Genomic DNA, 27,341 nt, shown 5'->3' with positions numbered 1-27,341 from the left:
AAGAATTCTCAGGAAAAATGTATACTTAAATTATAGAATCTCCGATTTAGGAAATAATAAATAGCTGTGTTCAAATTCTAAAATAAAGATGTAAACAGTAGGTCAAGGCAAACACTACAACTAAAATAGTAATGCTGGTGACAAATTCATATACTTTACTGAGATTTCCACCCCTTTAATCTTTTTTTTTATAACATAATGAATTCTATTCTGAGAAAGCTTTGATTTCTTATACAAGTAACTTCTAAAATGGTTTTTGAAGGCTCTGGATGTACTATACCTTGATGAACGCTCACACTTCTGTCGACGACTGGTGTAGTAATTCTGAATTACGGGGTAGTTGTAGCATAACCTTGACAACTGCACAGCATCATCTAGATGTTTCATAAGAGTTGGAAGAAAAGCTAGTAATATTTCCAAAACACTCCCCATAAACTTAAGGTTACATAATTGATATTTTACTACAATTTTATAATATTCTTTAAATTGCAGGCTTCTTAAAGTAATAAAAGAACACTTTATTAACAGACGCATAAATGAGAAAACTGAGTGTCTCAAGAAAGTCTTGTAACAACAGGATGCCAGTGAAAGACCCTGGAAAAACTATTTCAGAAAATTATTTTACTCCCTTAGGCACAAATGATAATATAAAAGTAAGCAAATTCACTATGTGTTCAAGTAAAAATCTAAGAGAATTATGAAAGAATAAGATCAACAGTAATTATGCACAGTGGCAGATACACTTCTAAGTCTGTGAATCCTGGAAATATAAGAAGTTGGAGGCTTTTGTTCTACACAAATGTAGTAAAAGTCAAATTCTCTAATTCCTGATATTAGCATGAATTATTAGATAAAACGGGGTAAGTAATTGATGGCAAAAAGTATTGGTTAATAACCATATTAAAAGAACCTTGAAGAGAAAAAGATGGACAAATTAGATTTTAAACTCATACTTCTATGGATCTAAATTATAGCTGGTGATATCACTGAACCCATCTTCAGAAGCCATGTTTTGTCAAATGTTTTTTTTTTTAACCCAACAAACATGCATGCAACACCTGCATATCAGGCATGGGGTGAAGCACTGAAGGCACAAAGAGAATACAAGAAAAGAAGGTGAGAATAAAAGAAAGCACGAGAGAGCGGTAGAAGGAAGGAAACCCCAACAATAGAGCAACAAAATTATAAAGATTTAAGAATGTTTCATTAATATTTATAGATTAAGGAAATATTTTACCTAAGCCCTCTGGTAAAAGGCCAGAATGAGAGAACCAAAGAACCACTTGTGCATACTGACAGATGAGCTGGGTAACCATATATTTATTGCTTAAATCTGTAAGACCTGTAAAGAGTTGAAATCAGTTGTTTAGTTTTCAATTTATCAACCACAAATGAAAAATCAAGACACTCTATAGTTCTCAAAAACAGTAACTACTTGGTGATTTTAAACAATATGCATGTATTTTTAAACAAATTTAGCTTGAACAAATAATCTCCAAAATGCTAAACTAACTCACTGACTAAAATAGACATTTTAAGTAAATATGCTTCCATGTTAGCTACACTCCCATTTAGCTATTTTCAATAATCAGATTTATACATTAAAACAAACTAGTACAGTATCATTAATACAGGCTGTTCAAACCAGGCCTTTATATGAAACTGGCTATTTTGTTTCAATGGAAAACCAGAGGAGAAAAATTATGAAGACCAACTCTATGCACAAAAACTTAAATATAATTTAAAAATCTGAAGTTCTACCACTAATACACTGCCTTAACAATCTTTAAATCCCCAATTTCCCAACCTTATTTAATCATGAACTCATGGTTCATCTAACAACATTCGTAGCTTTTCATTTGAAAAAAAAAAACAAACTAGCATTTGAGAAATAATGGCCTCTTTGCCCAATAATCCATCTAATGCATAGGAAATGTATTCCGTCCCGAATTCAAGAAGCAAAAGTCAATGAAACATTCGTTTACATAAGACAGGAGCACACCTCTCTCAGTGATGTCGTGGGCCTCAGCTGCAAAACAGCTTAAGACTGTACTAAGATTGCTAAGAAGTAAATGGCACTGCTGGAGAGACTGTATAGTTTGTGGGTCGATGAAACGACATGAACCATCAAATAACGGTGTACCTTTCAAGAAAAAAAGACAAGATTAGTTTTGACACACTAAATCTTGACTTAATTAAAATAATAAATGCAAAATATCTCAAATTACTTTAATCATAGAATTATTCTATACATTGTGAGATTTAAAAAGACAAGCTTCAAATGACAAGTATCCTCAAGGAATATAGAAACGACAGCTACAAATTCTATCTTTAAAAAATGCAGAATGAGGTGAGCACAGACAAAAGTGATACAGATTCAACTTCAGATTCACTAGAAATCAGTACTATGTTGCTGTGTGATTATTATTTTATAAGAACTCTTTCTTCCACCTCTAGTCTTTGGAAAAGTGAGACAATGAAATTAAGATCCAGAGACTTAATACAATATAACTGCATGCTTGCTATAATGTAGACTTGGCTGTCCTCTCATTTCAAGCTTAAGGCTGAGTTCACAAATGCATTTTTGGACACAACTTAGCGACTAAACAACAACAAAAACACTATACAGAACCCTATATCCTCCTATCAAATTTTGTAGGTTTAAACAATCCTCTGCTAAGAATAACTTTTTTAAAAGTCCAATTTGTTCACTCATCAAGACATAACAGTAATAACAAATGCACATATACTTCTAAATAAACTTAAAATGTACTTTCAATGCACAAGGCAATCATATATTACCTTTAATATTATTTTTGCACTAGTTGGACATAATGGGTTTTAATATTCACAGCATATTTTAAAACTCAAGGTGTACAACAGACTAATAAATAACCTGATATAACTAATGACATGTTAGTAGAAGACAAGAGGTGATTTGAGTTTTTGCCCTACTATTCCGCTTCTTTACACTCCTAAGTATTTTAAATAGAAAATGAATAAAGCTTAGAGGTTAACTGGCCTATTCTCTTAACTCCATCATCAGCATATCTTATAAATTAAATGCCTAAGATTAAAAGATATGATATAATTCTGAAACTTGCTACTGGAAACATGCCTAACATGTTGCCAATCTAAACAATCTGCTGCAAAATCTTGATCAAAAAAATAATTTTTTCACTCTAATATAAAATAAAGTCTTTCTGGGACTTCTTCAAAGAGTTTGCAACTTCAAAATAATTAAAAATTTACTGTTATGTACTCAAAACATAAACCAAGATTATTTTTTTATATATATAATACTTACATAGTCTGTCAAATTCCTCTTTTGTGAAAACCACTTTATTCCATGACCATTCAAGAACAAAGCGTAAATTAGCAGCAGAATTTGGTTGTTCTTATTTGTAAATATGGAAGGGAAAAATGAAGAATGGTTACTAATTACAAAAAAAAAAAAGAAACTTCAGGGAAGAAACCTGACAAAAACCACCCTAAACAAGTGAGCAACGTTAAAATCAATATTGATGGAGACAGACGGGCTGCATCTGTGCTCAAGGTATCACATGAGGGAGCACATCCATTTACGTGATGCTGCTATGAAAAATGTAAAATCTAAATCTAATCATGAGGAAATATCAACAAATACAACCTGAGAGGCAGGCTACAAAATAACAGGCCCATATTCTTTAAAAATGTCAATTTCTTCAAAGACAAATGCTTAAGATTTACACAATATTATGAGCGAGTAAAACAACATGAAAACTAAATATAAAATATATTCTGGACGGGATTCTGAATTCCCTCTCCCTAAAAATGTTACAAAGGACATTACTGGGGCAATTAGTGATATTCCAATAGAATCTACAGATTAGGTAATAGCATGTATCAATATTAATTTTCCTGATTTTTCTAACTCCAAAGTGTTTTGTTAAGTGAATATCCTTGTTCTTAGAAGGAAACATTGAAATATTTTGAGTAAAGAAGCATGATGCCTTCAACTTATCAAATGGTCAGAATAAAAACAACACGTGTGTGTGAAATGTTTGTTTGCAGAGAGTAAAACATACAACTTGAATCCCCAGAGAATTTTTCTGAATGAAAAAGAGTCAACCCTAAAAGGTTACATACTGTCGGATTCCATTTATGATCACTTCTGAAATGACAAAATGATAGAAATAGACAATAAATGAATGGGTGCTGGGCATTAGGAATGGGGTGGGGGCTGGCGATAGTAAGCATGGCTATCAAAGAGTAAGAAGAAAAGTCCTGTATGTGATATAATACTAGAGACGTGCCACATCTTATCATTCATGGGGGATAAGGGTACACTGTAAATGTCTTACAATTGCATGTGAACACAATTATCTCAAAATAAAGGTAACTTACCACCCCCCCCACAGTAAATTGACAATTTTAAAACTACAAAGCATTTTTTAATTGTTAAAAATCATAATCTTACCTTCTGTTATCCATCTTTTGATACACCCTGTCAAAAGTCCCAGAGAACTTGTCTGGATTGCTGCTGACAATATAGCTTCTAACTGTTCTTCCTAAACCATGTTTTAAAAAAAGAAAAGAAAGGGTATGTGATCCGAGACAGAGGTATCAAGTTCTAGCTCACAACCCAAAATTTTAAAGGATTAAAAATCATTATGATTCCCCAGGATGGCTATACACAAAAAAACAACAAGCACTGGTGATGGTGTAGAAACTCCTCACACACTGCTGCTGCTAAGTCACTTCAGTCGTGTCCGACTCTGTGCGACCCCATAGACCTAGGCAGCCCACCAGGTTCCCCCGTCCTCCAGGCAAGAACACTGGAGTGGGTTGCCATTTCCTTCTCCAATGCACAAAAGTGAAAAGTGAAAGCAAAGTCGCTCAGTTGTGTCCGACCTTTAGCATGGACTGCAGCCTACCAAGCTCCTCCGTCCATGGGATTTAATGTTAAAATGAGACAGCCACTTTGGAAACCAGTCTGGTAGTTTCTCAAAATCTTAACTATAAAGTTACCATACGACTCAGTGGTTTCACACTTAGATATACACCCAAGAGAACTGAAAAACAAACACCCACACAAAAACTGTTATATGAAGCATTATTTCTAACAGCCAATAATGCAAACAACCAAAATGCCCTGAAACTGAAGAATAGATAAATAAAATGTGGTATATCATACAGTGGAATATTACACAGCCATGAAACAGGGTGAAGTTCTGATATGTGCTCCAACATGGATAAATTTTGAAAATATTGTTCTAAGTCAAAGAAGTAAGTCACAAAAGGCCACATATTATTTGATTCTATTTATATAAAATGTCAATGGCAACCCACTCCAGTATTCTTGCCTGGAGAATCCCATGGAGAGAGGAGCCTGGCAGGCTACAGTCCATGGGGTTGCAAAGAGTCGGACACAACTGAAGCAACACACACACACACACACACACACACACACAATATGTCTAGAGCAAATAAATCTACAAAGACAGTAGATTAGTGGTCACCAAAGACTGGAAGAGAGGAGGAAAAGGAATTGACGGTTATGGGGTTTGGAGGGAGTTGATAAAAATACTCTGAAATTGAATGTTGTGATAGTTGCACAACTCTATACTAAAAACCACTGAATTATAGGAATTAAATCTCAACAAAGTTGTTTATACTTTATTTACACTTTATTTTACACTTTAAGAATCTATGAATTTCATTCACTACAACAAATGTTTTTTTAAAAAGGAATCACAGGAATAAATAGATGAGTTAAAAAGGAATAGAGAGAGCTACAATATGATAAAGATACCCCAAAACTACAGTATGATTCTAAATGGAGATTCAATAGAACAATTTACATTAAAATCAAGGACAAAACAAGGACGTCTGGTAGTACCATTATTTTTCTATAATCTGTAGAGGTTCCACCAAATGGCATAAGAAAATAAAGTAATAAACTGGGGGGAGGGGTGCAGAAAGCCTGTATTTGCTGATGATTGCATGCCTTGAAAATCTGAGAGATTCTAATCTAGCCAAGTATTAATAGCATTGAATGAATATACAAAACCCAACTCTATTTCTGAATGAATATGGGGAAAATGGTCTACTCATAAAAAATACTATAAAACATTTAGGGATAAAAATAGAAACTCACTGGAAAATAACCATTAACTCTTATGACAGATGTAAAAATTAACCCTAAATAAATGGAAAGATACAAATGCCAACTCTCCCTCAAATTAACATGTGAATATAATAAAATGCTCAAAAGAATTCCAACAGGAATACTGGATAAAACCATCTTATAATTAATAAAAAGAGTAAGTGCCTATGAATTCCCCAAAATTATAGATTAAAAAACCAGGCTGCATTTCCAAATATCAAAGCAATATATTAAAATGATATAGAAATAGATAACTAGATTTATGAGACAAGATAAAAGCCCAGAAATAGAACCCAGTTGATACGGGCATATAGTATCGGATAAAGGCAGTATTTCAGTAGCATGAGAAAAAGATATTTTGGGTCCTGTTTCACAAATGATATAACACAGCTAGACTAATCATCTGGGGGGAAAATAACTGAACCTTTATTTTATCTGACACACAGAAAATGAGTTAGAGCCTTAAAGAAACATTTGGGTGTTAAAATTTTAAGCCAGAGTCAGAGCTATAAAATGCATTTGACTATAAAAACATTATTTTGAATGTGGTAAGAGATATCATGAAACAGTGAAGAGCAAACAAAAGGGGTACCATCTGTAAGATTTATGACAGGATAAATATCTACATATTTTATAAAGCTTTTCCATAAACAACCCAATTAGAGAAAAAGTATATCAATATGTCATTCACAGAAAAAACCCTGATAACAAATATATGTATATATACTATCATTTTTTTATTGTATATGGCAGGATAAAGAGATATAGGAAAGTATACACATCAAAAAGTCCATATACCATACATACAACTAACAACTAATTACCAACTGGACACTGATGAAACTGATCCAAGTCTAGATTAAGACTATTTCCCAGAAGCCCTGTCTCCTCCTACCTAATCAAAAGAAATTTCCATTCACTCCTCCCATCCTCCATGGTAACCACTCTAACATTTTGAAGGAATCTCCTCCTCGCTTTTTTTGCTTCATCTCGACATATCCATTACTAACCAATTCAGCTCAATTTGGTCTATTTTAGGAATAAAGTTTTTAAAAAGATACATGAAAAAAGTCAACAAAATGCCAATATTTGCATGCCTCCAAATACTTTAGCCTATTTTCTAAATTGAAATTATTCATGTTTTATCTATGTAAGTGGAAAGAAACCAAGGGTTGAATTACCAGATTCAAAATAATCACAAAAAGATACTAAATGCTATTTGACTAACATGGCTGAATGGTTGAATTATAGCTATTTTTTCTCACTTTTTCTTATTTAAAAAAACTTATTTATTTATATTTGGCTACGGGGTTCTTCGCTGCTGCATGGGTTTTTCCTCTAAAGCCACGAGTGGGGGCTACTCTCCAGTTGCGGTACTTGGGCTTCTCATTGCAGTGGCTTCTCTGTTGCAGAACAGGGGCTCTAGGGTGCGTAGACCCCGGGAGTTGTGGCATGTGGGCTCCGCAGTTGCAGCTCCTGGGCTCTACAGCACAGGCTTCAGTAGTTGTGGAGCACAGATTTAGTTGCTCCATGGCATGTGGGACCTTCCTGGACCAGGGATCAAACACATGTCTCCTGCACTGGCAGGTGGATTCTTATCCACTGCACCACCAGAGTAACCTCTCACTTTACTCTTCTTTTTAAAACTAGATATCATTGCTTGTAACTAAGTTTCATAATATAGAATAGGGGGGATTGGTATTAATTCTCTAAAATAAAAAAAATTAAATGGAGCACTTAAAGTGCTCCTTAAGGATGATGAACACTAATACTAATTTGGAGCCTGTGGCAGGGAAGGATAATTTCCTGACCACAGGGTCCTATGAGCAAGGGCCACCAAGACAAAATTTACCTAAGGTTTTTTAATGAACCCAATTCAGAGCTCTGTTTATGTAGAAGACAGTTTATAATCTGTTACTGACTCACTCAACATATGAAAAGGAAAGAACCATCAAACATTTAAGTATAGCCACCAAATCAAAAGGCTTCCCTGGCAGCTCAGATGGTAAACAATCTGCCTGCAATGCAAGAGACGTACGTTCAGACCCTGGGTTAGGAAGGTCCCCTGGAGGAGGAAATGGCAACCCACTCCAATATCCTTTCCTGGAGAATCCCATGGACAGAGAAGCCTGGCGGGCTATAGTCCATAGGGTCGCAAAGAATCAAATATGACTGAGCAACTAAATAACAACCAAATCAAAAAGACTAAAATAATAAAAAATAACTCCAGATAAAACAGGCATAATACAGGAACTAAATAAAACCTGAAACATAGAGCTAGAAGATATTTCATCCATAAAATATAACAGAATACTACCAAAAAAGAATGATCAAAGAGTAAGAGCGTGTAGAAATTTTAAATTGGGGCTAAATTTTTTAAATCTAAAAAAAAGAAAATTAGATGAAAACATCTCCCAGAAAGCAAAATCAAGAGGCAAACGACACACAGTTGGAAAGCAAAGATAAGCTAACATAAGACCAACTAAGGATAGTCAATATTTGTCTAAAGGGGTTCTACAAAGAGCAAAACCAAACTGAAATGTTGATATCCAGTCAGTTCCTCATCAACTGCAGATAGGAAACATTTGGGGGTGGGGGAGATTACAGAAAGTTCCAAAAAAAAAACAACTTGAATTTGAGGTGTGCCAGCAACTATTGCGGAGAAGGCAATGGCAACCCACTCCAGTACTTTGCCTGGAAAATCCCATGGATGGAGGAGCTTGGTAGGCTGCAGGCCATGGGGTCGCTAAGAGTTGGACACGACTAAGCGACTTCCCTTTCACTTTTCACTTTCATGCATTGGAGAAGGAAATGGCAACCCACTCCAGTGTTCTCGCTTGGAGAATCCCAGGGACGGGGGAGCCTGGTGGGCTGCCATCTGTGGGATCACACAGAGTCGGACACAACTGAAGTGACTTAGCAGCAGCAGCAACTACTAACATGCATGTATGTTGTATTAAGTACTTTAATCTAGAGATGATTTAAAGTACATAAGTGGGTGTGCACAGGTTATATGCAAATATCATGCCTTATTATGTAAGTTAATTGCTGCTGCTGCTAAGTCACGGGTACCAAGGGTTGACTGAACATGACTACATGGTCAATATTTGCTCAGTACAGTGATACAAAAGGGAGGAGGGGAGAAAGGGAAAAAAAAATCCTGATAATAGATTGACTATTTCTCTTATTTTCATGACATTAGGTATTAGAGTCCAACTGCAGGTGTTAAACCGCCAGCAGCAATATTCACAATTCATCTGATATTTAAAAGGCTCCTTCCCTAACAATTCATTACGCTACATATCTGCAATTATTTAAATAACTTAATTCAAACATTATTTGAGGGGAAAGAGTTATTAAAACATTTTCTCTTTCTCCAAGGAAAAACGACCTGGGGTTTGTTTACTTTCAGCAAATACCAAGTTAAAATGTTGAATTTTAAGTTGTCACTAGACAACACTGTTTAAAAATGTCTCCTGACTGGTAAAATGTATTGTGACTCTAAAAACTGTGTGGATTTTACAATATTTTTATTTATGTATCCATTGGGAAATTAAGCCTGTCTTCCATTACTAAGTCTGACTCCCGTAACTCTCTTGTGTTTTGCAGAAACCTGGAATCTTCACTAATAGGCTTTCATAAGAGCAGTTTTTATAGAGCAGTGGTTCTCAAACCATCAGAAATCACATCAAGGGCTTATTAAAACAACTATGACTTCTACTCATGACATGCCTGATGCATCCATGATGTTTCCTAGCCTATAGTTCAGTTCAGTCTCGCTCAGTCGTGTCCAACTCTTTGTGACCCCAAGGACTCACAGCACACCAGGCTTCCGTGTCCATCACCACCTCCCGGGGTTTACTCAAACTCATGTCCGTCGAGTCGATGATGCCATCCAACCATCTCATCCTCGGTAGTCCCTTCTCCTCCCACCTTCCACCTTTCCCAGCATCAGGATCTTTTCTAATGAGTCAGTTCTTCCCATCAGGTGGCCAAAGTATTGGAGCTTCAGCTTCAGCATCAGTTCTTCTAATGAATATTCAGGACTGATTTACTTTAGGATGGACTGGTTGGATCTCCTTGCAGTCCAAGGGACTCTCAAGAGTCTTTTCCAACACCACAGTTCAAAAGCATCAATTCTTCGGCTCTCAGCTTTCTTTATGGTCCAACTCTCACATCCATACATGACTACTGGAAAAACCATAGCTTTGACTAGATGGACCTTTGTCAGTAAAATAATGTCTTTGCTTTTTAATATGCTGTCTACACTAGTCATAGCTTTCCTTCCAAGGAGCAAGAGTCTTTTAAATTCATGGGTGCAGTCAACATCTGCAGTGATTTTGGAGCCCAAGGAAATAAAGGCTCTCACTGTTTTGTTTCCCCATCTATTTGCCATGAAGTTATGTGACCAGATGCCATGATCTTTGTTTTTTGAAAGTTGAGTTTCAAGTCAGCTTTTTTTTCACTAGCCTATAGACCTGGTGTCAAGTTATACCTATGGGATCCTGCAGGTATGAATTTTAAGCCAAATCCAAGAACCACAGCTACTGACATGCAAAGCTGGCATTACACTACTTAACTTACTTTTTAAGATATTAATAGATTTTTGTTGTAATAGAAAGCTAATGACATGATCCAAAAGAAACAACAAGAGTTAAAAATCTCTCACCTGACTTAAACTGGAAGGTTGAATATCAATAAGTCTTGGTGAGAGAAGGCCAGCCACAAGACATCGATTATAACCATCAGGAATGACTTCATTGAGAGATGGTCCTGATTTCTTTAAAAAAGTCAAAGTCTATAACAGAATGATTAATAAGATATCAGTCAATAATCAATTCAAATAATCAAATTTAAGAATAACTAATAAACCCATTACCCTACTTTACACTTAACAGTATGAAGAAAACTAAAAGGCACTGAATGAAAATTGTGGAAGACTACTTTTCTGTACTTCTTGCAAGGAAAAGAGCTCATAGGTTCTTGAGGTAACCAATGCTTGTCAGTCACAAATACTACTACTGATAATGCAATTATCAGTACTACTGAAAAAGCAATTTTAAATTGCTTATATATGAGGTAACCCTGTTATCTTCTGTAAGGCTGACAGACTTGGTAACAGATCTTAACAAACTTAATACACACAAAAGAAAAAGCTTGCAGTTTATTCTTCTTGGTCTAATGTGAAAGAGATCTGATATGAAGTATAAATATGACATTCATCCATATCTAGCTGATTATCATTTTAAGGATATGCCACTTAATGTTTTCCTGGAAAAGTATTTTCAACATAATCCACTCTGAGCCGGTCACTGTGCCACTGTGCCAGGTACCTTTTTTGCATTACTTCATTTACCCATACGCTTTTTAAGAAGGAAGAGAATTAAGAAGATGGAGTAAAGGAAGGTATTGACTTACTTTTGCTTAGGGTTCAGGAGCTAACATCCATATAAAGCTGCTATAAACACCCTAATAGCTCTTCCTAGAAGGTTGCCGTCAGTAATTGATGCTACTAGCTGCTATCTCATATACCTAGCAGAAGCTACCTTTTAAGATGAAAGAGTAGTTTATATAAATAACACTAAAGTTTAAATCCATGATCTGACTTCAGCTCAAGAAGAAACACTCTGTCCAAATTGTTATTTCTTACTCACCTCCTTTTGAAAGCCAGTACAAGTTATATGAACAACTCCTGAGTTTAACAAACAAGTGGCATCTAAAAAAAAAGAAAAAAAGATTTTAAAAAATCCACTTACATATTATATTTGGGATGGTATTAGTACAACAAAATTTATCCTAAGAACAAATTACTAGGCAAGGCATGGTATTACTACATACAATAAATTTTAAAATAATTTGTCCCTGTATTTCTATCCTAACAAGACACCAAACTTTATCAAAAGTTAATATGAAATAGTTAATGTTTTACAGCAAATTCAAATATTGATAATTTTTCTATAAAACATACAATCATTAAATTTCTTGTGTACATATATCAAATTAACATCGTAACTTATCCATACATGTTAACTAATCATAATGAGAAATGAATGATAATACACTACACACAGCACAAATATACATACTCTTACATGTTATTTTTCTCAAAAAGTAATGTTAAATAAATACATACCAAAATTGTAAGTACTTGGGTTAAAAAACTGCTCAGGAGGTGGATATGAGGGAGGAACTCCTCGACTTAAACTTCTCTCATGTACTAATATATCCAAGATGTAATGTGGAGACGTCCTACTTACAACAGCATCCAGTGACCACAACGCAAAATAAGAGCAGTTATGCAGATATTCTCCTGATCTAAAAGAAATTGTATACAATTAAGTCAATAAACTACTACACATAAAAATTCCTAGAGAATTTTACATACATAGAGAAATCATACCTTAACGAATCTGGCATTTGTGCATGGTACCAACGATTTATGTCGAAAAGCCCCAAATATATAGAAGGCTTTCCCTGTCCATATATATTCACCTGCCAGGTAAAGACTGAAACACTGGTGTCAGGAGACAGAGCTAAAAGAAGAGATAATTTTTAAAAACAGAATAAATAATCTCAAAATAAATACAACAAATATAAGTAGGAAGATTTTCCCATAAATTAAGAGGTTTAACTCATATCTGATTTGTTAAAACACATTTCTATCATTTATTCTGTAACAAGAGGTTTATTCACTTCTATCTTGACTGTTTTTCTATTTCAAGAAGACCTTATTAAAATGCATTCATCAGAAAAACAGTAACTTTGGCTTGTCTTCAGTTAACAGTTTGGCAACTTCAAGATGCTGTAAGGAGAAAGTAGAAAATGATTTGAATGAAAGTTCTCCCACAAATAAATCATTGCTAGTACCAGAGACTATGTGTGTATGTGGACACACACATGTGCAAGTTCAGTCATGTCTGACTCTTGAAACCACATGGACTGTAGCCTGCCAGGCTCCTCTGTCCATGGGATTTCCCAGGCAAGAATACTGGAGTGAGTTGCCATTTCCTCCTCCAGGGGATCGTCCTGACCCAGGAATTGAACCCACATCTCCTGCTTTGGCAGGAGGATTCTTTACCTCTGAGTCACCTGGGAAGCCCAGAGAGTATCAATACTTAAAATGGATATCTTTGGGCTTTAGGGCTTAACTCTGTAGAAGAATTCTAGCTGAGAAGGATTGATCCAGCTATATGCTAAGGCACTGGTGGCAGGGGAGAGAGACAAGTACCCAAATGGTACGTGGAATGGAAAGATAGGAACAAAGATGAGAGACCAATAGAAGGAAAAAGGAAAGTAAAAATCCAAGACATAACTAATAGGAAATATAAAAAAGATATGAGTGGGGAGTAAGAGACAGAGTTCCATAAATTCTGTTTTGACATGTTTAGTTGGATATGAAAAATTAGGGGACCAGAACAGAGGAAATCTCTAGGATGAATAAGCTATACATGAGAATAAATCCCAATAGGAACAAGCTAAACCAGGGCCCCACTAAGCATTCTCAGAACTGAATAAACCTATCATGTTGTCCCATTCAATTCTTAACAACCACCCTTTGCAGAAGGTATAAATGTATTATTCCACTCACAGATAAGGAAACAAAAGCTTAGTCACAAATGTTAAATAATTTGTGAAAGGACTTCCCTGGTGGCTCAGATGGCAAAGCATCTGCCTACAATGCAGGAGACCCAGGTTTGATCCCTGTGTTGGGAAGATTCCCTGGAGAAGGCAATGGCAACCCACTCCAGTACTCCTGCCTGGAAAATCCCCTGGATGGAGGAGCCTTGTAGGCTCCTCCGTGGTGGGCTGCAGTCCATGGGGTCGCTAAGAGCTGGACACGACTGAGCAACTTCATCTTCACAACCAGTGACAGAGCTGGGATTTGAATCCATGTTGGATTCTAAAATCTATGCCATTTTCATTCTGTCACAATATTTACCAGGAAGAACAACTAGAGGAAACAAAAAATTCAAGACAACAAAGCATGTTTGTTGTGTATGTCTCAAAAAATACAGAAGTAAACATTATTCAGAGACTACTCATACTAGTCACAACTAGAGACCTTTTGGTGTGTGTCTGTTTTGAGAGGCGGATAAAAATAAAGAGGTTGCTCATTAATCTATTCAGTTCTTGAGTTCTACACATCACGATCTGGAGAACAAGAAATACCTCAGATCTCACACAGTCCTAAATAAATCCCACAATTAGTATTCCAACTTTTTAACTGCCAGGAGTACAAACTCTAGAAACCAATATCTGTCATATATCTTAAATCAAGACAAATCTTAAGCATTCACATGATATATAATAAAAGTGCTTTAAACCAACCTTCATTCATGCTTTCCTCCCTGTCACCGTGAGATCGAAATTTCTCTATACTCTGGCATCCCAAAAGTTTGGTATTACCAGTCTGTCCCCTCAAAGGAAACATGCCACCTGTGAGGTCCAGTGTGTATCTTTCTTCACAGTACTCCAACCCCTGAAATACAAAATGTACACCAATCTATGTCTTAATAGGATTCTAAGAAAAAGTTATTCTAAAATTAAATGTTCAAGAATTTCCACACAATATAAAGAAAACAAAAAAGTTAAAAGACCGAAGAGAACAAATTATTCAAGAAAGCTCTAAAATTTACATATGGGATAAAACACAAATAGAAAGGCTGATTTTGTTTCTCAAAAATAATTATCAATAAATCTTCTAAAGCTGTTATCAAACACAGGAACCTTCATGCATTACTGGTTGGGGTATAAATTGGACCTAAGCAATGAAATTACAAATACATATTCTCTAAACCAGCAAACCTACTTCTTTGTTTTCATTGAAGTTCTTGCTCTAGTTCTTAAATTTTTATTCACTGATCCCTGTAAGAATCTGACAAAAGCTATGACGAATAGCTTCTATTTTCTCTAGAAGAATGCATAGTTTTCCCTTGTTCTCCATGAAGAACTGGTTCTGGGACCTTCTTCCAGTATCAAAATCTGTGGATGCTCAAGTCTCTTACATAAAATGGTGTAATACTTGCATATAACCTATGCACATCCTCCTATAGACTTTGAATCATTTCTAGATCACTTATTAATACCTAATACAATGTGAATGCCATATAAATAGTTGCTGTGGCACAGCAAATTCAAGTTTTGTGTTCTGAAACCTTCTGGAATTCCTCCCCCCCATATTTCTGATCCAAGATTCACTGAATCCACAGATGTGGAACTGGAGAGTTGGAGGAGGGGGGTTCGGGGATGACATGGACACTGTGATCATAAAAATATCACACAAAATTGAAGGGCTTCATGAATTCCCTAAAACCCAATCACACACCCTCAAATACAAGGTTAAAAAGCCTGTTCTAGAGAAAGTATTGTGACAGCTAACCAAATATGGTTATTTGGTTATTAGCAGCACTTCACTACTTCCTCAAGAATTCAGTCAGAAAAATAGTCACTTAAAATGCTAGATGTATTTATCCTCTCTTACAACTGTAAGCAACCAGACTATAAAGTCTACCCCATGGCTTACTGCTTGTTATATTAGAACAATAAAGTGGGGTTATTTTTCCTGGCTACCAACTAGGCCATAAGCTTGAGTCTTGTCTAATCTCTTCATTCTAAAGAAAAATTATACCTGAAGATTTTAAGATTGCCACCTTGGTAAAATACCAGTGTCCTGATTCCTAAATCTAATACTTTTTACATTACATTATGAATACAGTATTAACTTGAATAGAAGAAAAGATTGTAATATCTCAATAGCTTAAAACAAAGACTTAAAATAGCCAAACAATAAAACTGATACTATCAACCCATATCACCATTTACCTCATATAAGATTTGTCCTGACGCCAAACACTTTCTGTCACCAAAGGCCAGCTGAAGCAGATGTAAACTCAAAACATCCCCTTCACTGAAAGGAACAGAAATTAGCTGAGGAGAAATACTAAATACCATATTAATGCATTAAGCACCTCTTATTGCTCAAATAAATTTAATTTGGGTACAATATTGAGTACATGTGACAAAACTGAAGTTGTTATAAAGAATTTAGTTTTACTTGGTTGTTTTCACAAAATGTAGTCCTTTGAAATAATAGCCGATTTAATTTTTATTGATTCTAATTAACTTAAGCTTATGTTGCTTGCATATTTTAGGTGACATCTTACATGGAAGACTATAAAGCTACTCAAAATTCATTCTTTCTCCCTGTCTTTCATAGGTGTGCTTTAGTTAGACAGTATTGGAAGAAAAAATAAATGGGATACAAAAATTGTTGAGATAAATGTCTTCTTATTCACCACATGGAGTCTTCACCAGGCACATTACTCAAGCTGCTGCCAGCCCACATCACACTTGGATGGAAATATGGACCTAATGAGGACTATTCCAATAGCCATCTCCATATTTTTATTTCAATTTTCCTCCAGGATTGACAGAAGTGAATCTGTCAATCAATTAATTAATGAATTCTTTAAATCAGAATTAATTAATTTTTAATTAATTAATTTAAGTGACTTAATTCTTAAATCAATTAATAATTCCTTCACTGATGTACTAAAGCTTAAGACAAAACCTCAAAGTGAGGAAATCTAACACAAAAACCTAAGTTGACCACAATTCAGGTATTTAGAATTTAAAGTAGAACAGGTTTGGGAAGAGAACGTATTGGGAACACCAAAGAAAGCACTAAACATCAATGAAAAATAAGAGAAAATCAATAGTTACACTGTTCCAGCACTGGAAATGAATGAGCTTAACCAGTTGGAAATTAAACTGAAAGGAAAGATTTCTCAAAAGCTACACTGAGATAAAATTAAAGCTTATGAAAGAGAAGGGAAAATTAACCAAATTAACCTTAGGAATATACTGCAAAAGGCAAGTACAACAGAAGAACTAGAGAACAAAGTAGGGATACATAAAAATGAGAGGCATATACAATCAAGAGAAGAAAGGAATGAGATTATAAAAGAGGAAAAATGTTCTTATGAGAGAACACAGAAGGCCATAAAAATTGTCTGAGGAATAAGAAGTTGCCTACTAATGTGTTATCAGCTTACTCTCTGAAATATATATTATATCCAAACAAGTCAAGCAAGCACAATTTCTTCTTACTTATATCTCAGACTTACTCAAACATATAGGAACAATTATTTACCTTTTAAAGTCATTTCAATGGCCACTTACTAATTCACTGAATTATGTGGCTCTCATTAAAAAGAGGCAATATAGCACAAAGCTTTGCAAAAGAAATTAACTGCCATGCCATTCTTGACAAATACTATTAAAAACCAGATATATCACATTTACCTATCTTGTGTAGACTGAACAGCCCAGAGGTAACAGCAATTACGAGGATCATTTTCAGGTTCTTGAAAAGTGACAGCATACACAGGAACTCTTCCACCTTCCAACTGTGTGTAGTATCTATAACAAGCACAAAAATCAGTACACTTCATACTTCTAAGTTACAATTTCATGAAAAAAGAAGAAGATGCCTCATGTAAGAATTTGGGTTACTGCTCTTACAATCATCTTATCTTCAAAAACACACAGGGCACAAGACATCAAGAAAATGAGCATGGCACCCCATTTCCCAGGTAGAACTGGGAAGGGTTAGAATCACTAAAGCACGAACTATTCCTTCCAGTCATATAAATGTATGCCACTACGCACTGTTCCCCAGTAACAGGTACTCTAGAAAGAGATGAAATACCGTCACAACACTCCACTTCAGTTGCTGCAGCTGGGTCAGTTTCCCATTACTGCAACAGAATGAGTTAGAATCTGAAGACGCCTCACAAAGCCCTTGAAAAAGAGCTATTAGTGACGAGAACACAGTGTTCAAGAAAATCCTCTAGAAGCTAGGTTCTCCAGGCATTCCTTTGTGAGCAATTCAAAGACAAGAGCTGATAGAAGGGTATAAACAAAGACAGTGGAGACGGAATTCCCATAGGGAGCCACTAGGCAACTGCACTGCCACTGCATCACTGGCACTGTGCAGAAAAACTGAGTGTGAGGAGGTGCAAGGACAGTCGATGTTTACTTTAGGGGCTACTGACACCTCAGTATCATCAAAGAACCAACGGTTAAAAAAAAAAACAGGTCTGGCATATATACATTGTTATTTTCCATCTCTCTCTTTCCCCCTCACTTCAAACTTGGCAAACATTTATAATCAACCAAACACCAAACTGAGCAGAAAGTTTGGAAAGGTGACTATTTTGTTGACTCATCTGAAAGACAAGTTACTCAAGAAAATATTCTAATATTACTTGGAAGAAAAAGGAAGAAATAGTAAATTGACAACTTAAAGGACAAATAGGTATCTATTTAACTCAATAGAGATATGACTTAAAACCTATAGTGCCTTACCTCCCTCAATAAAGGGAGGTAATTCAATAATTCAATAAATAAAGGTAAATTAATAAAATGGATTCCTCAATAATTTTAATAAAGATTTAATTAAAAAGTATCAATACAATTATATTTGGGGGAAGTTTTTGACAGCATATAAATTTTAAACACAGTATTTTGTAATTTTCTTAAAAGTCTTTATTTTTTCCTGTCAACTGAGAACTACTAAACTACCTTACACATATGGTTATGCAGAAAAGTACTTCAGAAAGAATTCATACCAGATATCTTAGTAGAGTCAAAGTTTACTAACAAACTGACTTCCACAATGACTAAAATGCCAGGTTTGGGTTTTTTTTTTTTTTTGCTGTGCTATGCAGCTTACAGGATCTTGGTTCCCTGATCAGGGATTGATCTGTGCTACAGCAGTTAAAGTGTAGAATCCAAACCACTGGACTAGCAGGAAATTCAGCAAAATTCCTTTTAAATACATTGACTCAACTTAAATTGATGTGCAAGAAGGAAATGGCAACCCACTCCAGTATTCTTGCCTGGAGAATCCCATGGACAGAGGAACCTTGCGGGCTGCAGTCCATGGGGTCACAAGAGTCGGACACGACTGAGTGACTTTGACTAAGTCACTCCTTTTTATACTAAGTCATGATTTCATGTAATGGAAACTTATGCATTCAATCCTTAGTCTACCCTATTTTTCCCCATTTATGCTAATCTTTAAATATTAGTAAATGAGTATATTCAGAAAGAAATTACTAATAAATAATTAAAAAGTTGTCCTTACTCTTTTTTCATGCTTTTCATGTTCCAAAGTGCTAGATAGCCATCAGAAAAACCGACAGCAAGCTGATTTGTCCGGTTTATGTAACTAAGGGTTGAAACGGCTGTTCCTGATGGGCTGACTAACTGAAAACACAGATGGCGTCCTTCTCGCATCACATTTTCTCTGATGCGCGGTACTTCAGCTGGGATGCCAGTTATAACTTCAAGGTCTAAAAAATAAATAGGACAAGTAAGATTAACAAACTCTAAACAGCATAAAACCAAGTATGTCACCCATTATTCAATCAGCAACTGAAAACTACTGGGGTCAATTAAAATAAGATTAGTGATAACAAAGCATACTGACTATATGAACTAGCCACCGTTATTTTAAATGTTATAATTTTCAAAACACATTTAATTGTGTAATATCTTTAAAATCTCACAGTACATATCAAATGTTACCCGTTTTAACAGAATTAATTTTCTTGCGGTTTCCCGGGTGGCTCAGTGGTAAAGAATCCGTCTGTCAGTGCAGGAGAGAGAAACGGGTTCAATCCCTGATCTGGGAAGATTCCCTCATGCTGTGGGGTAACTGTGCGCCACAACTACTGAGCCTGTGCTCTAGAGCCTGGGTACCACAGTTACTGAAGCCTGAGAGCCCGAGAGTCCATGCTCAGCAACAAGAGAAGCCACTGCAGTGAGAAGCCAGGGCATCGCAACTAGAGAAAGCCTGCGCCCAGCAACAAAGACCCAGCACACCCAAAAACAAATAAGTAAGTAAGAATTAATTTCCGTAACAATCATAAATAAGGCTGATGGTTTCTTTATTCAAATTTAGGAGTAACAACCTAAATATTCCCCTTGGAGAATGGCTGGTTCTCCAATGAGCCTGGTATATCCTGTGCCAGAAATCTAGGAAGCTATCAAAATCTAAGGTGATGTGTCAGATTCCATGAAGGTGCCTTCGTTAGCAAAAACAGGGCACTTTTGAGAACAACAACAACTAATAATGAAAATAAACAAATAAAGCATATTAAGTATTATGTAAAACCCCATGAGTTTCTACCTTCTTTACTTATAAGAGACCTTACTGAACCACTGAAAGTAGCTGAGTACCAGCTTCTTACTTGGAAAATCAGTACTTAAACAGTAACATATGCATTTATTCTGCCTTTTCTATACAAATTGTATTTCAAGATAAACACATACACCTAGTTAATAAAAAAATTCTTTTCACATTAACAGAACTTTAAAAGCATTTTTGCAGCCCTATTGAAATAAGAGATCTAGGCAACAATGTCAATGGAGAAACAACTAATTTCAAGTATGATTTTTTAACCTTGGCCCTATTAACATTTTGTGTCAGATAATTCTCTGTTGTGGGGGCTGTCTTGCGCTTTATAGGATGTCAACAGCATCTTTGGCCTCTATCTACTAGATGCCACTAGCACCTTCTCCCTCCAGTATTAACAGCCAAAATTATCTCTAAACATGACCAAAAATCTAGAGAGCAAAAAAATCACCCCCAGTTGAGAACCACTGGTACTAAGGTTGATGGATCATGCTGTCATCACCTAAACCCACTCACTGATCACTAAATATAAAACAAGACACCATGTGCCTCCTGCTGTGAACCATTATGAAATACCCAGCACTTCTGAAAGATACCTGTCAAATGTTAAATCTGAATCTAATCTGAGCTAACTTACATTTACAGAAAATATAAAGTGTAAATGACACCACGTGAAGATACATAGATCATTCCAAAATAATATCTTCAGCAAGACAGTGGAACTAAAAATAAATAAATGAATAAGGAGAGGATAGAGGAAAGACTGCTCTACATTTAAATAGACATGAGATGCAAACTGTCAAATGTAATGTGTTTGGATACTGGTTCAAACAATTCAAATGCAAAAAGATACTTTAGAGAAAATCATAGCAATTTCATTATGGACTAGTAATTAACACTATACCAAGTAATCATTAATACTTTTAACAGTGGTAAATTGCATCATGATTAGTAGTAAATAATCATTATTTGCTTTAAATTAATAGACTCAAAGAGAGAAGGGAGGAAAGGGAAATAGAACAGATGCACATATGGTAAATTTTGAAAACTAAGTTGAACTTAGGTAACAGGTTTGTGGGAATTCTTTTATTATTCTGCTTGAGAATGTCCCAAATGTTTACATAAAAAAATTCAGGCTCGTTTATTGCTGTAACTGTTGTGCAAGAGTAGATTCCCTCAATGCTGTTAATGAAGAGGCAAAAAATCCTATCACATTATACTTGTTTGAGTACCCCCCTAATCAATCCTGCTTCTGATTTTCTTCTCCTCAGAAAATAGCAAGTGATAAAACTTTGCCAAAATAACTAATCCATTCAATGGAATACTGCAAAGTTATTCAAGAAAATAAAGCAGACTCTTTATGTAAGTGATGTGTGTAAAGATGTATAAGAAACACTGTTAAGTTTGGAAAAGTTACAAACAGTACTTACAGTATGATAAATCTTAGGAACTTCATTTCCTATGTTATGTGTGTTTCAGTGAAGTCTAAATAATTGTAATCATAAATTATTTTTGTAAACAAAAATATACATTTTGCTTAAACTCCAAAACTCAAACTTTTTGTATGCTATAAAATTCACCAGCTTCCTAATTCTAATTGAGAAAAAATTCACTATAAAATTAAAATTATAAAATTTCACTATAAAATTACTCGTGTGGAAAGGAACTACTGACTACTGAAATAAAACATGTTTTCAACTCTACTATTTTGATCTGATGAGTTTTAATTATGAATACAGGTATTTTAATTAGCCTTATAACTATAATGATATCATGCACAAAACACACTCTGGAGCAAAACTCCATTAAGCTTATTTAATTCTTTCATCAATTTTCTACAAAGAGTAGCTAAATCATTTCTAATAGTCCACAAATTCATTTTTAGTTACTGCCATTCTTACTAATCAATTCTTTTTCATTTACCCAAGATTTTATTAAGATCAATCAGACCTCAATACATATCAAATTTCAAGGTGTAGTTTCCATCACTATGAGAACTTTTTTCCCTTAAGTGCATGTGGGGCCATTATTTCTACCAAATCAAACTCTTCCACATAATATTTTGCAGATCTAAATTTTGATCAGATAATCTGGTTCTTCAATTTCTTGTCAAATATAATTTTTACCAAAATATTGTAGTTTTGATCAGTTTTAAGTTGGAGAAGACTCTTGAGAGTCCCTTGGACTGCAAGGAGATCCAACCAGTCCATTCTAAAGGAGATCAGTCCTGGATGTTCTTTGGAAGGAATGATGCTAAAGCTGAAACTCCAGTACTTTGGCCACCTCATGCGAAGAGTTGACTCATTGGAAAAGACTCTGATGCTGGGAGGGACTGGGGGCAGGAGGAGAAGGGGACGACAGAGGATGAGATGGCTGGATGGCATCACTGACTCGATGGACGTGAGTCTGAGTGAACTCCGGGAGTTGGTGATGGACAGGGAGGCCTGGTGTGCTGTGATTCATGGGTCGCGAAGAGTCGGACACAACTGATCGACTGAACTAAACTGACTGAATCAGTTTTATTACATACCAACAGTTCTTAATAATTATACTCATTATTATATATTGGGACAAAATATTGATTATTTGCATCTTTTTCTTAGCTGATCCAAAAATTAAAAGATCTGAACTAATATTACAGGACTATTTTAAAAATCAAGAAGGTCCTCAAGGTTAAATAGTCCTTTCCTAAAACTTTATAGATAATACACACACTTTTTAAAGTTTTTAGGTTAGCTTTTCTTCCTACATAAACCAATCAATAGTAACATAAATCACAAAAGCAAACTACTACTGAAGAGAAGACTTATATACATAATACTGAAAAAAAAGGGCTTCCCTCTAGCTCAATGAGTTATGAGCCTGCCTGCAATGCAGAAGATCCGGGTTTGATTCCTGGGTTGCAAAGATCCCCTGGAGTAGGAAATGGCAACCCACTCCAGTCTTCTTGCCTGGAGAATTCCAACGACAGAAGAGCCTGGCAGGCTACAGTCCAGGAGGTTCCAAGAGTCAGACATGACTGAGCGACTAAGCACAATAGTACTAAAAGGGGAAACTGTCTCTCTACATTTTATAAAAAATTTTTATTTATCCAGTTTTGGCTGTGCTACATCTTCGCTGCTGGGCAGGCTTTTGTCTAGCAGTGAGCACCAGCCACTCTGGTTGGATGTGGTGGCTTCTCAATGTGGGTAGCTTCTCTTGTTGCAGAGCACAGGTTCTAGGTCCAGAAGGCTTCGGTAGCTGCGGCACGTGGGATCAGCAGTTTCGGCTCCCAGGCTCTCGAGCACAGGCTCAGCAGCTGCGGCACGTGGGATCAGCAGTTTCGGCTCCCAGGCTCTCGACACAGGCTCAGCAGCTGCGGCACGTGGGATCAGCAGTGGCGGCTCCCAGGCTCTCGACACAGGCTCAGCAGCTGCGGCACGTGAGCTTAGTTGCTCTGTAGCATGTGGGATCTTGTTGGGTCAGAGATGGAAGCCCTGTCTCCAGCACCGGCAGGCGGATTCTCTACCACTGAGTCACCACCCTCTCTTTACTTACTAATTAATTAAGCTTTAGTTCTATTTCAAGATGCTATTTTGTGAGGGAAGACTTTTAAATTACTGTTGTTTTCTATCAAATTACTTTATTTCTATCTTGGGCTTACCACAGAAACATAAACAGTATGCCAAAAACAGTGTTAGATCCTACATAGTTGGATAATTTTATATTGTCTAATAAGAATCAATACCTTTCAGCCCTTCTTCTGGTATTTACTTAATAACCTGAATGATGTTATTCAGTTGTGTATCTGGGAACATGTCTCTCTTTCAAGAACTACTTTAGTCTCTAAACACTTCATCAATAAAACATAGTAACTCATGCAAAAAATATCCACGGTGCACAAAATAAAACAATACAAGCAAACAATTTTTAAAAAGACATATAAACAAGTTTTTGACTCCCCCCTTTTTTTTGATTATTAAAAAAAAAAAAAAAAAAAATCCATATAGACATGCCTGAACAGGCTAAGTCTGCTCCTGCCCCTAAAAAGGACTCTAAAAAAGCTGTGACCAAGACTCAGAAGAAGGACGGCAAGAAGCGCAAGCGCAGCCACAAGGAGAGCTACTCCGTGTACGTGTACAAGGTGCTGAAGCAAGTCCATCCGGACACCGGCATCTCGTCCAACGCCATGGGCATCATGAACTCCTTCGTCAACAACATTTTTGAGCGCATCGATGGCAAGGCATCGCGCCTGGCGCATTACAACAAGCGCTCGACTATCACATCCAGGGAGATCCAGACTGCCGTGCACTTGCTGCTACCTGGGGAGCTGGCCAAGCATGCCGTGTCCTAGGGCACTAAGGCTGTCACCAAGTATACCAGCTCCAATATAATATGCCTAGCTGCTGTTAAAGGAGAAGGCAATGGCATCCCACTCCAGTACTCTTGCCTGGAAAATCCCATGGATGGAGGGCCTGGTGGGCTGTAGTCCATGGGGTCGAGAAGAGTCGGACACGACTGAGCGACTTCACTTTCACTTTTCACTTTCATGCATTGGAGAAGGAAATGGCAACCCACTCCAGTGTTCTTGCCTGGAGAATCCCAGGGATGGGGGAGCCTGGTGGGCTGCCGTCTATGGGGTCGCACAGAGTCAGACATGACTGAAGCGACTTAGCAGCAGCAATGCATCAGAATATTCAGGTGCTCAATTTTGGGTTTTAAGCCAAGAATGACTAATTAATTACCTGATGCTTCTACTTCATTCTGACTGCATGACAAGTCATCCAAACATAGATCAATAAGAAGGATCTGTCCAACATCAGTTACCACAGCTGCCACACCAAAAAGCCATCGCAGACTTGGGTGTAAATGCTGAGTGCTTGCGCTGGCTCCTCCATGATTAATTATAGGTTCAATAGCTGTTACCTAGAAAGTAGAATGTATCATTTGTTTTCCTCAAAGTGAGAAAACACAATTAAATACATAAGCAACAAATTCTGAAGTTAAAGCAGGTTACTAGTTATACAGATATTAACATTTCTAATACAGAAGCACAAATCTGCATTTGATACTTGTGAATCTGAGTAACATTATGAAATCTTCAGATGTAAGAATTACAACATGCAGTTGGAACAACAATTGATGTTTACCTAGAATTTACCATATTCCAGACATTATGCTAATCAATGCACGATAACCCTTTGATATGGGACTATATATAGTTACACCCACTTAAAGATGAAACACTCTGAGGCTTAGAAAGTTTAGCTGAGTTATTCAAGTAACACAGTCATTAAGCCATTAAAATTCAAACCTAGATCCTTCTCACTTTAAAACTGTAAACCAGCTACTGTAAAAGTATATATAGCCTCTCCTCCGAAGAAGACGAAAAACGAGTCATTCCAGAAAAATTTACTGTTTGCGGGGGTTTTTTTTTTTTAAGTCCTTTTTATGCCGTAAACCCTGAAGAGGTCTAACCTTTAAAAGGACTACATTATAATGGACTTCACACCAAGCTTTCACACTAATTGGATTACTGAATTTAACAAGGACTGAAATTACTTAAAGAAAATCATACTGTAGTTACACTATGGAGTTCTATTTTCCCTTTTCACTTCATGAGTCAAATTTTCAATGTCTATACCTAATAGTCTGGTTTTAGTTTACACTTAACTTTCCTTCTGTTTCCTATTGATTCACAGAAATTAATTTGGTACGATACTTGATAAATAAGTATTTGGTGATTTCTACTATAATACTGATGAACATCCTAGAAAGAAAAGAGAAAATTTGCTATCAGTGGTTTACGTGTTAATGTAAGGTTAAAGTCTGTTTCAGGCTATAATCTATTATTACAGACAAAACACTGGCTTTCTCAGTATTTCATTAGTACACAAAACATTCTTTCTAATTCTGAAAGCTGTAATTTCATGGATTATCTTCCTTTTCTAAATTATGGTAATAATGTCTATAAAACTGAAGTATGTTTTCTGTAATTCCTTCAGTGAAGGATAAGTAATCTGCCTTCCTCATATAAATACTACATATGAAGCTATTGATAATGCTACCTTAAGTAATTTTAAATGCAGTTAAAAGCAAATTTAAGAGGGGATACTGTGCCTTTGTTTAAAAAAAAAAAGTCAGTTGACTGAACTCCTTTTGAAGATGTCTATCATTCCTCTCCCAGTCTTTGCCTTCCCTATACTTCATCTGGTATCAACCACTCATCCAATTAAAAGTCAACAAGTTCTGTCCATGTCACCTCTGGAACATACTTCCGCAATCTGTTCCATAGTCTTCACTTCTTATGTCATATCCTCAGTTCAGTTCATCATCCTTATTTACCTAAACTACCCAACCAAAGGGCTTTTTACACTACAATTCTGCTTTCAATTAAAAATTTCACCTACAGACTTTAGAAGGAGGCCTCTAACTGCACAACAGGCCATTCACAATCTCAATCTTCACCATCTCTGGCTCCCACTTCCTCCTCCTACTCTTCCCTGCCATTCTAAATTAAGTCTAGTTTCCCAAACGTTCCATATACTGTGACTTTTTACATGGTGGGTCTCTTAGCCTGAAATGTCCAATCTTTTTGAGTAGAAGTCATCCAGGTGTTCTTCATGTTCCGAGTGCTAAAATGTATCAAAATACTTATTTATACTATAATCCTATAATCTGTCTTCTCCTACTAGACTACAAGCCTTTTTGGACAGCACGGACTAGGTTCAATTTATCTACTTATTTGTAAAACCTAGCATCTACTTATTTGTAAAATCTAGCACATAGCTTGATTTACAATAAGCACTCAATAAACTGCCAAATAATTTGGTCTTTAAAATCATTATCACTGGCAAGTACATATAAGGTATCCGGCTATAAATTATTTTAGACTTTACATTAGCCCACTGGGTCTGTTTCTTCACTATAAAAACATTATCTTTTGTCATTAAGCTCCCTTTTAAGTTTAAAAATTCTGTTCTATGACTATATACATAACATATATATATG

At 36.0% G+C, this 27,341-nt stretch overlaps 1 protein-coding gene across 5 annotated transcripts in view; it reads right to left on the bottom strand.

Annotated features, from left to right (window-relative positions):
- Positions 1 to 27,341, bottom strand: part of AHCTF1 (AT-hook containing transcription factor 1) — a 94,870-nt gene that overhangs the window by 42,757 nt on the left and 24,772 nt on the right. For all 5 annotated transcript variants that reach the window (XR_011560766.1, XM_019976349.2, XM_019976347.2 and 2 more), the window contains 14 exons: positions 25,076 to 25,256; positions 19,299 to 19,506; positions 17,453 to 17,569; positions 15,971 to 16,055; positions 14,477 to 14,627; positions 12,549 to 12,681; positions 12,282 to 12,463; positions 11,803 to 11,864; positions 10,818 to 10,946; positions 4,460 to 4,550; positions 3,308 to 3,397; positions 2,003 to 2,143; positions 1,238 to 1,342; positions 281 to 374 (listed from right to left, as the gene is read on the bottom strand). Coding sequence is in view for 4 of the 5 variants with exons in the window: in XM_019976349.2 (XP_019831908.2) it covers positions 281 to 374; positions 1,238 to 1,342; positions 2,003 to 2,143; positions 3,308 to 3,397; positions 4,460 to 4,550; positions 10,818 to 10,946; positions 11,803 to 11,864; positions 12,282 to 12,463; positions 12,549 to 12,681; positions 14,477 to 14,627; positions 15,971 to 16,055; positions 17,453 to 17,569; positions 19,299 to 19,506; positions 25,076 to 25,256 (1,769 nt within the window). In the remaining variant the exon portion in view is untranslated. The remainder of the gene's footprint in view (positions 1 to 280; positions 375 to 1,237; positions 1,343 to 2,002; positions 2,144 to 3,307; positions 3,398 to 4,459; positions 4,551 to 10,817; positions 10,947 to 11,802; positions 11,865 to 12,281; positions 12,464 to 12,548; positions 12,682 to 14,476; positions 14,628 to 15,970; positions 16,056 to 17,452; positions 17,570 to 19,298; positions 19,507 to 25,075; positions 25,257 to 27,341) is intronic.

Source organism: Bos indicus, chromosome 16 (genome assembly GCF_029378745.1).
Source record: "Bos indicus isolate NIAB-ARS_2022 breed Sahiwal x Tharparkar chromosome 16, NIAB-ARS_B.indTharparkar_mat_pri_1.0, whole genome shotgun sequence".
Classification (NCBI taxonomy): Eukaryota; Metazoa; Chordata; class Mammalia; order Artiodactyla; family Bovidae; genus Bos; species Bos indicus.
The sequence above is the reverse complement of the archived record's forward strand: the minus strand, read 5'-3'. Positions and strand labels throughout refer to the sequence as shown.